Below are 14,905 nucleotides of genomic sequence, written 5' to 3'. Positions count from 1 at the left end.
CACATACGTATATGTATATGTTAGGGTGACCAACACATACGTATATGTATATGTTAGGGTGACCAACACATACGTATATGTATATGTTAGGGTGACCAACACATACGTATATGTATATGTTAGGGTGACCAACACATACGTATATGTATATGTTAGGGTGACCAACACATATGTATATGTATATGTTAGGGTGACCAACACATACGTATATGTATATGTTAGGGTGACCAACACATACGTATATGTATATGTTAGGGTGACCAACACATACGTATATGTATATGTTAGGGTGACCAACACATATGTATATGTATATGTTAGGGTGACCAACACATACGTATATGTATATGTTAGGGTGACCAACACATACGTATATGTATATGTTAGGGTGACCAACACATATGTATATGTATATGTTAGGGTGACCAACACATACGTATATGTATATGTTAGGGTGACCAACACATACGTATATGTATATGTTAGGGTGACCAACACATATGTATATGTATATGTTAGGGTGACCAACACATACGTATATGTATATGTTAGGGTGACCAACACATATGTATATGTTAGGGTGACCAACACATACGTATATGTATATGTTAGGGTGACCAACACATACGTATATGTATATGTTAGGGTGACCAACACATATGTATATGTTAGGGTGACCAACACATACGTATATGTTAGGGTGACCAACACATACGTATATGTATATGTTAGGGTGACCAACACATACGTATATGTATATGTTAGGGTGACCAACACATATGTATATGTATATGTTAGGGTGACCAACACATACGTATATGTATATGTTAGGGTGACCAACACATACGTATATGTATATGTTAGGGTGACCAACACATACGTATATGTATATGTTAGGGTGACCAACACATATGTATATGTATATGTTAGGGTGACCAACACATATGTATATGTACTGTATATGTTAGGGTGACCATATCTTGATTTCCAACAAAGAGGACACTTGGGCCGACCTCGGCTTACTCAAAATACTCAGCATTTTCTTGAATCTACCTACTTTATAGTAGAAACATAAGTTGTTATTGTCTATAAGGTTTAAAAATGAATTTGTCTCTTTGTAACAAAGAGTGGTGAATCAAGTCAATCACCTTTATTATGCATTATAACAATCAACAATAAGAAACATTTTCTTCTACAAATTAAAACTATGAAAAAAAAAAAACACTTAAGGCTTACAGAACAGTAAATAATCAATATACACTTCAATAATAACTGTGAAAGTTTGCATCACATGGTCCCATGCTGACTCAGCTTTATTCTGTCTGTTTTCTGTGGAGGTGATGAGGTTTGACTCAGAAGGACTCAGGTCTCATTTTATCATTCTTGGATTTTAATCTTTCTTTTGTGTGTCACAATGTTGTCAAAGCAAAGCGGCATCTTTAACCCTTGGGGCACCTTCAGGTAGCAAAAGTCTACTTTCTGCTTATTCAGCGTTTTAAACTCATTCAGTTTAAAACTTAATTGTATAAACTTTGGACAGGAGACTTTCTTTTATTGTCAAGTTCATAATTCCATGATCACTTTTATTGCAACACGTATAAAAACAGTAGATGTAAAATGTACCAACACTTTGAGTTCAGGACTGATTTTGTCCCATTATAACCACATATTTTGGATGTACCGTTATCCTGACATAAACGTCATTTTTCCAAAAATACCTAATAAATCTAAGCCTCTACCTTCGAAATACAAGTAAAAACAGGTTTTAGGTGGGATAACACCCCCCACCCCCCATAGCAACCAGGGTAAGCAGAGCTTTATTACATAGAGTTTCAATGGAGGATAGTTATATTTACTTAACCTGCAAAATGCATGGCAATAAAAAAGCAGAGAACCATACAAATGGTCTTGATTTGTTTGGATACACATAAAGCAGGGGTGTGAATGCGGTTGAGAACATATTTTGTGTGTATAAGTGTTAAGGCGTGTGTAAAAGTCGAATAACAAAAGGCAAAATGAACTGGTTCATCAGGGATTTATGACAAACAGGGCATAAAAACATTTAATACCTGTATATAAAATGTAATGAAAAACTTTAGATTTATGGTTAAGTCTGAAGTTCTGACGAGAAAAATATTCATACATGACATTTCTAATACACTTTTATGAAGGGTACCATTGTGGTACCTATCAGTGACGTGCAGGCAGGGAAGGCAGTGCCTACCCAAGGGTGAATTGAAATGATTGAAATATACATTTTGATTATTTGTTTTAATTAAAATAAAATTGTTTATTTTTTAATTTCCTACAGTACCTATGAGTTTGAAATTGTCAGCGTTTTGTGCTCTTCATAGCCCAAATGACTTAACACCGCTATCGCCTGGTGCGGCAGAGACGCTGAATAAGTCACTCACTACTGCGCTTTATTACGGTGATGGCCACACCCTCTACTGAAGGCAGCCCGATATGACGGCAAAGGCAGAGCAACAGTGTGCCTTTGGGAGAGGGTGTGGCTGCTCTGCCTTTGCCCCTCATATCAGTGTATGGATGTGTTTGTGCATGCTTAGTCAGTTCCTCAATATGAAAACCATTTACATAAAAAGGAAGATCGCTACACTACCTTTGGACGTAACTGTGCTATGCTAAATGCTATATGTACGTTTACAGTGCATTAGTGAATTGATACAGCATGGCCGCTGCTATGTTCTCTAGCTAGTTGGCACTGCAGGATAAAACTACAGTCAGGATGAAAGCGCTAGAGACAATAAAGAAACTTCCTTTTGAGGAAAAACGACAGCTTTTAAAAGATGAGAGACCAACACCTGAGTTACTTGACCTTCAGCAAAGGTTTCATACTTTTCACAGTGAATGGTACAAAAGCTAGGATAAGATTTAAATTAACGTGTTCCCCGAGATGCATTCAGGGACCCTGGAAAACCTGTCCAGACGGTCCGAATAAGACATGTCTGAGTAAATCTGCATGCACAGTATGGTCACCCTACTATACGTACATACACACACAGTATTTAGGTGCTAAGTGTGTCATCACCCTCTGTTGCTTTGACTGACCGTATCAATGTTAAAGGTGTTTGATCCGATGAAGGTGACGGCATCCTCCAGGTCATAGTTCTGGACTCCATTCTGGAAGTCCTGGTAGGGCATCACGGTCAGTGCCAGCGGGCCCACTGGGTTCTTGCTCCTATTGGTGAGTTTGACCTCCAGGGTAACAGCAACCCCCACGTTACAGTCAGCGATGATGTCACAATCACACGGTTTCCCGTTCACCAACACATCTGGAGAGAGAGACACCAACATAGGAGGATTAACGTGACAAAGCCAGGTAACAATGATGTTAAAACGCTTCATTGTGGTGGATTATAATTATATAAAGACACAGTGCTTCAGTTTTCATCTAAGCCTGTCTATTCATTGCAGAGCCTATGTTTCCTGTAGGATCAACAGGCGTTTGTCCAGTTGAAGCAAAAAATGATATTTTGGGGGAATTGGACTTGTGAATGGCCAAATGACTCAATGGCACCCCCTTGAAAATTGTATTTGCACCCAGGTTGCACTGGTGACATCATCACTCTCTATAGTGATGACATCATCATCACACACAGATAGAGAAATACATCTTGCATCCAACACTGCACTGTTAAAGTGCTTCACACATTCATATTTTTATTTTGAATGTTTATTTGGTTGTGTTATAAAAACACAAACAATCTTTACAATAAAGTTGAATGTTTATAGATTTAAATATTCATCTTAGTAGCCTGTGCACTTAGATGATGTGCTACACTTATGGAAGTTATTAAGACTTTGTAGAGCTTAGTAGATGCTAATTAATTATAGTAGCTTTTATTTGTTGCTCTATATTTGTTCATTTTTTAGCAACTCTTGACTGCGTTAGGTCCATTTTAGTCACTTTTCACTCTTTTCTTGCCACGTTTTTGCTACTTTTGGACCATTTTTGACCATGTCTTGGCCATGTCTGTCTCCACCTGCTCGTCAAAAAAAAACAAAAAAACAAAAAACTCGTAGCGGACCAGTCCGGTCGACGGCACACCAGATGACCAGTCCACTTCTGCCCATAAGTAAATATCTTAGCTGTCACTGGGCTTCACAGTCGATATCATCACTCTTTTAAGACAATTGGAATGAAATAATAAAAAGAATGTTGTCGGAGCTTATTATTATTATTATTATTATTATTATTATTATTATTTTGGCCTGTATTTGGGTGTGACAGTGAGGGTGAACGATGTGTTGGAATTCTCTTTGTGGTCGAAATTAAAATGAGAAAAAAACCCCATTGAAAACATCACCCAGATGAACACGGTTCCTCTGCAATCCAGTAGTCATACGCTTTCTAGAGTCACACCTCCGTCTGCGATAAACACTGTGAGTCAGAGTAGCTGAGCCTGCGTGACAGCCCCATGAAAGAGCCCAGCTCGCGTTGGGTGCCTGCGGTGTGCCGATCTGGCTCGTGCGGTGAAGAGGTCAGGGGGGGGGTGGGGGGGGGGGGGGGGGGGACTGTGATGACAGAGAGAGGAACCAGCAGGAGATGCAGTGAGGGTGGGGTGTGGGCGGCTGAGGCTGTGCTGTCGACAGTCAACCAGAGAGAGAGCTAGAGCCGCGGGGAGGCAGGAACTACAGGAGGGTGACATTTTCCTTCACGTCTAAATTAAAAGCACACTTCAGTCACATAAGAAGACAGGCTCACACACAGGTGCTCATACGCTGCTTGTTTTTCTGTTGTTAATGCTGCAGTACCTAAGTTTTTGTTTTTTTGCATCATTTTGGTAAAAAAAATCCATAATCATCTATGAGCATATTGTATTCCAAAGTATTCTGAGTGGACGGTGAATCTCTTCTCCTTCTCCTGGACCTGTAAATGAGTTTTAGGAATTGTTCTCTGTTTGAGTAACATTACTTGATCAAGCCTTTTTTAACATTCCACACTACAAAATAAGTAATAAAAGTATGTATGATTCATGCTGATATCGCATCGGTTCGGTATCGGCCAGTACTCAAGGTTGCAATATCAGTATTGTATCTGAAGTAAAAAAGTTGTATCGGGAGATCCTTAAGTATTTTAACTTTACAGTTTGACCAAAATCCCATCCGTTATTCTTGAGGAGGCGGGGTTTATGCCCTATACTGCAGCCAGTCAACAGTGGGAACTCTAAAAAAAAAAAAAAAAAAAAAACACCTTCACTTCCCCGTGAGCGTGCGTCGTCCATTCTTTTTTACAGTCTACGGGTGGAGATAACAGATGCAATTCATTTGCAGTCTGTATGTGGAGTGTCTCTGCTCTGATCAGCTGGAGTCGGCTGCAGCTCAGCTGCTTGTGTGTGAGGAGCGGCTGTGACTGTGAGCCTCTTACTGTCCTCACAGCAGTGAGTGATACATGCTTTCATGTCTCTAAAACATCAGAAAACTCTCCAATAACACAAGACAAAGTCCCTACATTTGTTACTAGTCTCTATGGAGAAAACAGTCAGAGTTCAACAGTGTGCATGACGCATTCACAAGAAAACCAATAAGTTTTGTTCAGGAGGGGAGGGTCTCACAATTCTACATAATGCAGCTTTAAGTACCTGTGATGCAAACATCTGTCTATATTTATTTTAAGAAAAGAACAAAAATGGGGGTTTTGAAATTAGTAAAAAACATAAAAAACTGTTTTCAAGGGGATTTTTTTGACAGAAATAGAGTTCAGAGTTATCAGGATGACTGACACAGACAGATGATAAATGCTAGATCACTGCTAGACTTTTAATAGGTTGTTCTTAGTAAACAATCTCTGCACAAAGCTATCCTGAGGTTGTAGGGTGCCCTGAGTTTAAGCCAAGAGGGTTCAAATCAGTATAAATAGATCACCTGAGTTAGATTAATAAGCCAGGTCAACACTGATGTTTCATGATTGGCTCAGTGGAGCAGTTCTTTCTTTCACATGTCTATGTTCGGCTTTTTTATTCACAGCATTTTAAAATACAGCTAATGTAAACTGCTTTACTCAGTTCTACGATCCAGACAGAGAATGATTGAGTTTCATAATATATCATGTAGTAAAAGTGAAACAAATTGTTTTGTAACAGCTTTTATAATATGATTCTAATTAAGAAATGAAGGTGTGTTATTTATGCACTTAAGCTTCAAAACAGGGCCGTTCTCTCATGTACTCTGTGCTTTTTACTTCTCTGAGTAAATGTAATTTTAGGCAATTTAAGTTATCGCCATCCTTACATATTAACAAGGTCTGATACTTTGTTGTTAAGCCCTGATCAGAGGTGTATAGACTAAAGAGTACTGATATATCCTACTCACGTAGAAGTACTGTTACTTGATTGAATTTGTACAAAAGTAAAAGTCAGTCATACATAAAATACTCAAGTACAAGTAAAAAGTAGCTCAGTTAAATAGCACTCAAAGTAAAAGTTGTAAGTTACATTCACTCCCCACGGTTATTTTTGGTAACTAGTACAGTGCCCGTCGAACGTATGCATTTATGTGGGAGCATAAGTAAAGTTGTCAATTATGAACAAATAAGTATGTGTTTGAAGGTCGGATGTAAAAGAGGTGTACATACTCTGTACACTGTAGTGTTATAAAGGGGTATATTTGCAGGTGCAAAATGTGGGTGCAATTTCCCTGGTTTAATTCTTTGGGACATGTGCACGATAAATGTGTTTTTTTTACTCACTTATATTTTTTGTTTGATGTATTTTTTTGTAATGTAGGTTTTTTGGAATCATTATGTGTATTTTTGTATCTTCCAGTTGTGTTTTTGTGCATTTTTTGTATAATTATTGTTTTGTTGCCATTGTAGTGATTCTGGAGTCATTTTGTGTAAATATTTAGTTTTGTGTATTTTTTGTATACATATTTAGTTTTGTGTATTTTGAGCCATTTTCATATTTTTGTTGTATTTTTCTGTAATGTATATTTTTTGGAGTCATTCTTATGTGTATTTTGTCTTTTGTACAGCACTTTGTGATTTTATCTGCAAAAAGCGCTTTATAAATAAACTACTTACTTCCTTACTTTTGGTTGCCAATGGAGTGTGATTCTGGAGTAATTTTGTTTACTTTTTTGTATAAATATTGTTTAGTTTTTTGTTGTATTTTACTCATTTAGTATATTTTTATCATAAATAAATAAATACCGTGTGTGTGTGTTCCCGTGAAATGTTTGAGACGCTGATAACCAAACTCCATAGCCATTGTAGCGCCAATCAGAAAAACCACAAAACTGCGCAAAACAAAATGTAAAGCTCCAAACTACATGAGTGAGTAAGTAAATTAAAGTATTATCTACAATTCGGCTGTCATTTTTAAAAAAAAAACAAAAATCATTGTTTACCTTCGAACCGAGTGGTCAGAGCTTAGCTTCCATGCACGGCACCACAGAGAATCTGCAGTTTTTGGGTTGAGATGAATACCAACTCTAGTGAAACAGCGCGTTAGTGAGCAATTGCAAGAACAGTTATATGGTTTAAACAATGGGAAACTTGTCGATAAAAGACTCACCAGTGTCTGACAGTTTCAAATGACTTATTCACAGAGCTTTTTTGAGACGCTGACGACAGCATGGCAGGCACAGAGATGGAGACGGAAAAGGAAGTGTACGTTTTTTTTTTTAGAGGAAGTGGACTGACCCGCGACTTAAAGGAAGTTTGGGATCACGGGGATAATTTTAAATAACCATGAAATACTAACCTAAATGACTTTTAGCAGAACAAAAACTTCTTTAATATTGACTTCTTTTTTTAACCCAAACAAACTGACACAGTGACGTCATGAACCTGGAACCAGAAGTAGCGCGATCAATACACCGCTCATTACCTCGAGGGCCGTAATCTTAAAATTAACATTTTGAATGTTTTGCAACACCAAGTTACTCCAAAATAACAGATACACACACTTGGAGTATTTGGAACCCGTTGACTAAGTTTCAGGTCAAACTCATACCGCGTCGGGGAGATATTCGCTCCACACACACACATGCATGCATACCTTTTTTGCTTTTATAGATAGATAAATCTTGCCACGGTTCCCTTGCATACAGTAAACATCTCATGTATAAACTTAAAAAGGAAGAAACCAAATCTTGCAAAATTGGAACTTAATTTATTTTCCACAAAGGTATTTGTATAAAATAAAAGGCTTGACAAAATGTACATTTATTTTTAAAATAAAATAAAATATTATCAGGCTCTAAGTATAGATACATTTATGAACTCTAAAACTGATGAAAAAATTTCAATGCTGTTTTGGTGAAGTACATTACGTTTAATCTGATTGGTTGACTATGATGTGATGCATTTGATTGTTGTCTGGTCATTTCATTTTTTTGTAGTTTCACAATGTCCGTTAATGATTTTAAAACAATTTAAAATAATAATTTACTCAATAACGGTTGGTTGTAGAAATTTAACAAATGACTGTACTTCTTTTAAAATGCACTAAGTGCAAGCAAAATTAATGATTCAGAAATATACTCAATAAAATACAAGTACCCATAAAAGTAACTCAATTACAGTAACGCAGTACAGTACAATCCATTACTTTCAATTCAGGCCCTGAACAAGTGCATGAAAACTGTAAATATTTTTGATAGCATTGTATCATATAAGTATGAAAGCTTAGTTTGATTTCACAGTAAACACTGTGAAAAGCAGGTAGGTTTGGCTACATATTTTGTGTATGACAATAATTCCACAAGCACAAATCTTTCTCCTGCTTTGTTGCTGCCAAAGATCATATTAATTGCTCATTATAGATTTATGTTGTGTTTACAGTGTATTTAAACACAATTGCCCACGTACAGCACAATCTCTCCAATGCTTATATTGCTGAGTCTATAGTGACACCTTGGCAAGTAGTTATATTTAGTTTGTTCAAAGTCTTGTTGCTAGGAGATGTGCAAATTATAGGTTGCCTACATTGGTTCTAAAACTGGAAATACATTTGATCCCATTAAAAGAACAAAAGAAGAGAGTTGGACTGTAATGAGCTGATGAACTCCCACGCACAAGATGTTTGGTCACACATGCCCACTGACTTGCTCCAGAGTTTCTTCGTTCCAAAGTCCCAAACCGTGTGTCAGCGCACAGAGATTAGCAAAAGGTCGGAATGAGATGTTGGCCTGCTCCAACGACAGACATTGTGTATTGGTAAATTTAGACTGTGGAGAAAAGATGCCCCGAGCTGATATTCACATTTCAAAGAAGTGGTGCAGCTCTGCATCATGTCCTGAGAGAATAACAAAGGTTGGGCCAGGATGCTACTTTTTAAAACATCTCTAAGCTGTAGTTTTCTCTGTGAGAACAGACTTCAAACTGTTGCCCTGAATCTGTGAGGAAGAATGCCGTGTAGCAGAGGTGAAAGTAATGGATTACAAGTACTCATGTAACTGTAATTGAGTTGCTTTTATCGGTACTTGTACTTTTTTGAGTATATTTCTAAATCAGTCAGTTTACTTCTACTTAAAGCTGATATCCAGAGTTTCTGAGTAATCTATGTTTATGTATAATTATTTTGAAATGCAAAAAAATACCTAACTAGTCTTTAACTATAGTCCACGGCCGGTGGTCAATCATATACATTAATGTATATAATAAGTCCCTCCTTTGTCCTATTGACCCCAATGCAAATAGAAATGAGCAACAATAGGCTTTGACTTCCTGTTTTTGAGACTGTCAATCAAAGTGAATGATGAACTGTGCACGTAAACAAGGCAGCGCGTCACAACAGCAAACAGGTAAATATGGTTTTGGCTCTTACCTGACCCATAGACCTATATCAATGCGACCTTGTTATGTTCTGCGATGTGCACACAGAAAAGTAGAGGCGTGGTTCTGCTGGATTGCAGAGGCAGTGGGAGGAAGTGAGGCTGTTTAGGGCGGGACATCGAGATGTTTCTCAGAAACTCCGGATATCAGCTTTAAGTAAGTTTTAAAAGAAGTAAAGTAATTACTTACATTTCTTTAACCAACCATTACTGAGTAATTTATTATTTTTTTGTTTTAAAATGATCAACAGACATTGTGAAACTACAAAAAATGAAATGACCAGACAACAATTAAATGCATTACATCATAACCGACCAATCGGATAAAAAGTAACGCACGGCGCTAAACAGTTCATTAATGTATACTTAAGAGTCTGAAAATAAATTTATTTTGAATTGAATTTATTGGTGATAATTATTTTATTTTATTTTAAAATAATTGTACATTTTGACAAACCTTTTATTTTCTACAGATGCCTTTGAGGAAAATTAATGAAGTCCCAATTGTGTTTGTTGGTTTCTTCCTTTTTAAGTTTATACATGATTTATTACCAACAATAAACAAAAGTAACTAGTAACTTTTACTTTGAGTACTATCTAATTGAGCTACTTTTTTACTTGTACTTGGGTATTTTATGTATGACTTACTTCTACTTGAGAACAATTTAAATCAAGTAACAGTACTTTTACTTGAGTAGGATATATCAGTACACTTTACACCTCTGGCTAAAAAAGAGCAACCTTGTGTTTAAAATCCAATGTATTAGATTTGTGTTCATTAGAGTTTGTCATTTATATTTGTTCCAGTAAAACTCATAAATTAGAGAGGTTTTTAGGGACAATAACAAATGTTGAGTGACTTAGAAAGTCATGCAAATTGGTGTTAGTTTCCAAAAGTCAAGAGTATCCCATCACTCAAGTGAGTTTGACGTATGTTCAGGTTTGGGGTCAAATATAATTGTAATCATGTAAATTCTAATTATTACAATTATGGCATAATTGTAATTTTGAAAATATGTTGCTGTCATAATCGTAATTGAATTGTAAATCAGTTTAAATAATTGACTTTGTAATTGTACTTGCCATGAAAAAAATTGTCAATTATAATGTACAAAAAAAAAAAAAAAAAACAGTAAAAAAAGTGAATGTAACCATGTCGGAAATAAACTGAATAAATAAATAAATAAAAAAAAAATTAACCTCTGAACTGGGGAACCATGTTACAGTTCTACACATATGTAGTTAACTATTAAAATATGTTTCATATTAACCTTTCCCACATTTTGACATAAAAAAGAAAAAAAATCTCGGGATATACTGACACAAAAAAGTCTCAGACGCCCAGATTAAAAATATAAAAACCCATATTTTCATTGATTAGGAAGCCTAACAAGGTAATCAATAGATATTAAATAAATTACATGATAGATATTTGTTTTTAGTGTATTTTACAGCTGATTAAGGACCTGTTATCATAGGAGATGCTAAAAGAAAACTACCACAAGAATAATTTCAGTTTCATTAGGTTATTTATTTCCGACTAAGTAATTGTGATTAATTGTAATTGAACTTTAGCAACTAAGAACATAATTGACTTCCTGAGGATACAAAATAATTGTAATTTAAATATAACTGGAAATAATGCCGGTCACTGTAATTGTAATTGAATTGTAACTGAACATGGGTAATTGAAAATGTAATTGACCCTCCAAGGTTATTGTTTCCTCAGTTGTAATCAAATGTTTTTTAGTTGGGCACATCAAACAATACCATTTCTTTAATGTGATTAATAGTTTTCTCTCCTCTTTTATGACATTGACACTGAAACCATGTGCTAATCAGGTGGAATCCTACGCAAATTTTGTAGGAGTTTGTTACAATTAATTAGAATTAATAATAAAATATTGCAAGTTATTTAAAGGAAATTAAAGAACTTGTCCAGGACTAATACATAATATCTACTGACTACATTTTTCTTATTATTATGTCTGAAATGTAATGTGTCAGCAAATATAACGCCCACCTCTTCCCAATCTGTCTAATTCTGCTGTTTAATATAAAAAAGCAAATTCCTTGATCAATGTTTCATAGTTTCATCTATCCCAGCTGACTGGTGCAAGGCAGGGCCCGATACCCCCAGGACAGGATGTCAGTCCATAAAAGGAAGAACAAAACCAGATTCATTTACAACTAAGTGTCTCAGCAGAAGTAACCATGAGTCAGGAGAAACACACAGAAACATATAAAGCCCCTGATTGGCTGGTGCACAATGATTGTCATTCTGATTTACAAGATTCAGAAATGAATTGATAGCTGGAGAGGAATTAAATACAATTAGTTACAAAAATGAAACAGGAAAAGAAGACAAAGTCATCCTCCACCTGGCACCAACATTATTGAATGCTGTAATAAATGTAATATAATGTACTGCATCAAAAAATAATGTACATTTGACAGTTCTGTGTAACAGGATATTAATAGATTGTACTGACCAACGTGGAACAAACGGTAATTCCTTTGTATAATTACATTTACATATTATTTATGCGTATTTACACTGGTTATATTTATTTATTTTTATTTTATTTTGTTTACCTGTTTGTCTAATATAATGTTGTTGTTCTGCTATTATTATTATTAATATTATTATTATTAGTGTGTATATGAATGTGTTATATATGTATGTATACATTTTCTTTTTTATTATTATTAATTTATGTATTTTGGTTTGTGTATATTTTCAAATATATATATTTTGTGTGTGTGTGTGTGTGTACAGTGTGTGATGTTTTTGTGTTTGAAAAATAACAAATGGGTTGCATGTACCTTGAGAAGAATATATGTACAAATATATGTGAAACCCAACAAAAATACTTTGAAAAAAGGGGAAGGAAAATAATCTCCATATCAAAAATATTAGAATATTGATATTTATGAATAATATTAGTGATTTATTTTTTTGACTGAAATAATTTTGTTGTTCTTCTATTGTCATTATTATTATTATTATTATTATTATTATTATTATTATTATTATTGTGTATATGTATGTGTTTATATACTGTATATGAATACAGTTGATTTTATTATTATTAATGTATGTATTCTTATTTGTGTATTTGTGTGTGTGTATATATATATATATATAACCGGTTCAATGGAATAAAACACTGCTGTAACGCCATGCAGATGTTCTGTCATTATCTCTCTATAAAAGCAAGGAATCTTGTCTGTCTTTCTGTGTGTGTGTGTGTGTGTGTGTGTGTGTGTGTGTGTGTGTGTGTGTGTGTGTGTGCGTGTGCGTGTGCTGTTTTTGTGGGTTGCATGTACCTTGAGAAGAATATATGTACAAATATATGTGAAACCCAATAAAAATACTTTGAAAAAAGGGGAAGGAAAATAATCTACATATCAAAAATTTATATTTATGAATAATGATATTTGTGATTTATTTTTTTGTCTGAAATATTTTGTTGTTCTGCTATTTTCATTATTATTATTATTATTATTGCGAATATGTATGAGTTTATATACTGTATATGAATACAGTTGATTTTATTATTATTAATGTATGTATTCTTATTTGTGTATTTGTGTGTGTGTGTGTGTATATATATATATATATATATAACCGGTTCAATGGAATAAAAAACTGCTGTAACGCCATGCAGATGTTCCGTCATTATCTCTCTATAAAAGCAAGGAATCTTGTCTGTCTTTCTGTGCGTGCGTGCGTGCGTGTGTGTGTTAGTGTGTGTGTGTGTGTGTGTGTGTGTGTGTGTACGTGTGTGTGTACGTGTGTGTGTGGGTTGCATGTACCTTGAGAAGAATATATGCACAAATATATGTGAAACCCAATAAAAATACTTTGTAAAAAAAAGGAACAGAATCTCCAAATCACAAATATCAGAATATTGACTGTTTGTTAAGACTATTCAAACTAATGGTAACAAAAACTTTCTTTCCACTCTTTCATTCATAGTAGACTGCCAACAATTGAAGCAGATGATTTAAAGACACAGTCCATCACATAATCTGTTACACTATTTGAGCAATTTAAACACCATTACACACATTTTCATGGGTGCTGCCTTTAAAAAAAAAAAACAACAAATGATTCCTTGCACCACGATGGCAACAGAAGGCTTAGACAATAAAGCAGGAGCAGGAGGGAAAGGATGAGGAGGAGGAGGAGGAGGAGGAGGAGGGCTGAATACTAAATGTAGCTGTGAGTGAGCTGCCTTGTTCCACGTTGGAGAAGCAGCAGCATTTAAAGCCGAGGTGAATATTACTGTAAAACAGGAAGCCATTTTAAAGGGAGAAATATTTTATCTTCCTGATCCAAGGAGCAACAGTCTGAGCAACAGGTTCATCACTCAACTAGAGAGAAGAATAAAGAAGAGGAGAAGTTCTTCTTCCAGGTGTCTCTAATCGGCTCAATGCTAAATTGTTCCCCTGCTCGTCTCTCATATTAATGATTAAGTGCAGCATTTACAACAAGTTATGTAACAAGTGGGTTGGGCTGCCCAGATGCTTCTGCTGTGGTCGGAAGTCTGCAAAGGCATAGAGCTACAGGAGGCGTTGCCGCAGCAACCATGGAGAAAAAGAGAAAAAAAAAAAAAAAACAGCACACGGGGAGACAAGACGCTCCCATGTGAGCACCAACACCACCCATCAACAACGACTCAGGTGTCAGTCAATTTTCCCGCCCCTTGTTAAATGTCTCCCATTCTTCAAGTTGGATCTCAGGTAAAGATAAAGATAAAGAAGACAACAGAGATTGGGTGATTTGTCATCGTTTACAAGATTACGCTGCTGCAACACAGCAACTGTCAATTTAGCTTATTAAGATTAGCAGTGCTAGGGGAAAAAAGTTTGACCAAATGTGGGCCGAGTAAACAGAGACACTGTGTTTATTATGCTTGATGTTAAAGTGTGTATCTAATAAAGGTGATAGACACAGTTTATCGGGCCTCAATATTGTGATATTGAATTGTCACAATATCTAATGACAAAGGTACGAGACACATAGTCAGTGTCAAAAGGTCTTAGTTGCAGAGAGAAAACAGATGTACTAATATTCTTAAAGAGTAAATAAACTCCTGCT

General features: G+C 35.5%; 1 protein-coding gene across 2 annotated transcripts in view; it reads right to left on the bottom strand.

Annotated features, from left to right (window-relative positions):
• Positions 1 to 14,905, bottom strand: part of trappc9 (trafficking protein particle complex subunit 9) — a 312,616-nt gene that overhangs the window by 3,499 nt on the left and 294,212 nt on the right. For both annotated transcript variants that reach the window (XM_028461358.1, XM_028461359.1), the window contains one exon: positions 3,070 to 3,293. In XM_028461358.1, coding sequence (XP_028317159.1) covers positions 3,070 to 3,293 — 224 coding nt within the window. The remainder of the gene's footprint in view (positions 1 to 3,069; positions 3,294 to 14,905) is intronic.

Source organism: Gouania willdenowi, chromosome 11 (genome assembly GCF_900634775.1).
Source record: "Gouania willdenowi chromosome 11, fGouWil2.1, whole genome shotgun sequence".
NCBI lineage: Eukaryota > Metazoa > Chordata > Actinopteri > Blenniiformes > Gobiesocidae > Gouania > Gouania willdenowi.
The sequence above is the reverse complement of the archived record's forward strand: the minus strand, read 5'-3'. Positions and strand labels throughout refer to the sequence as shown.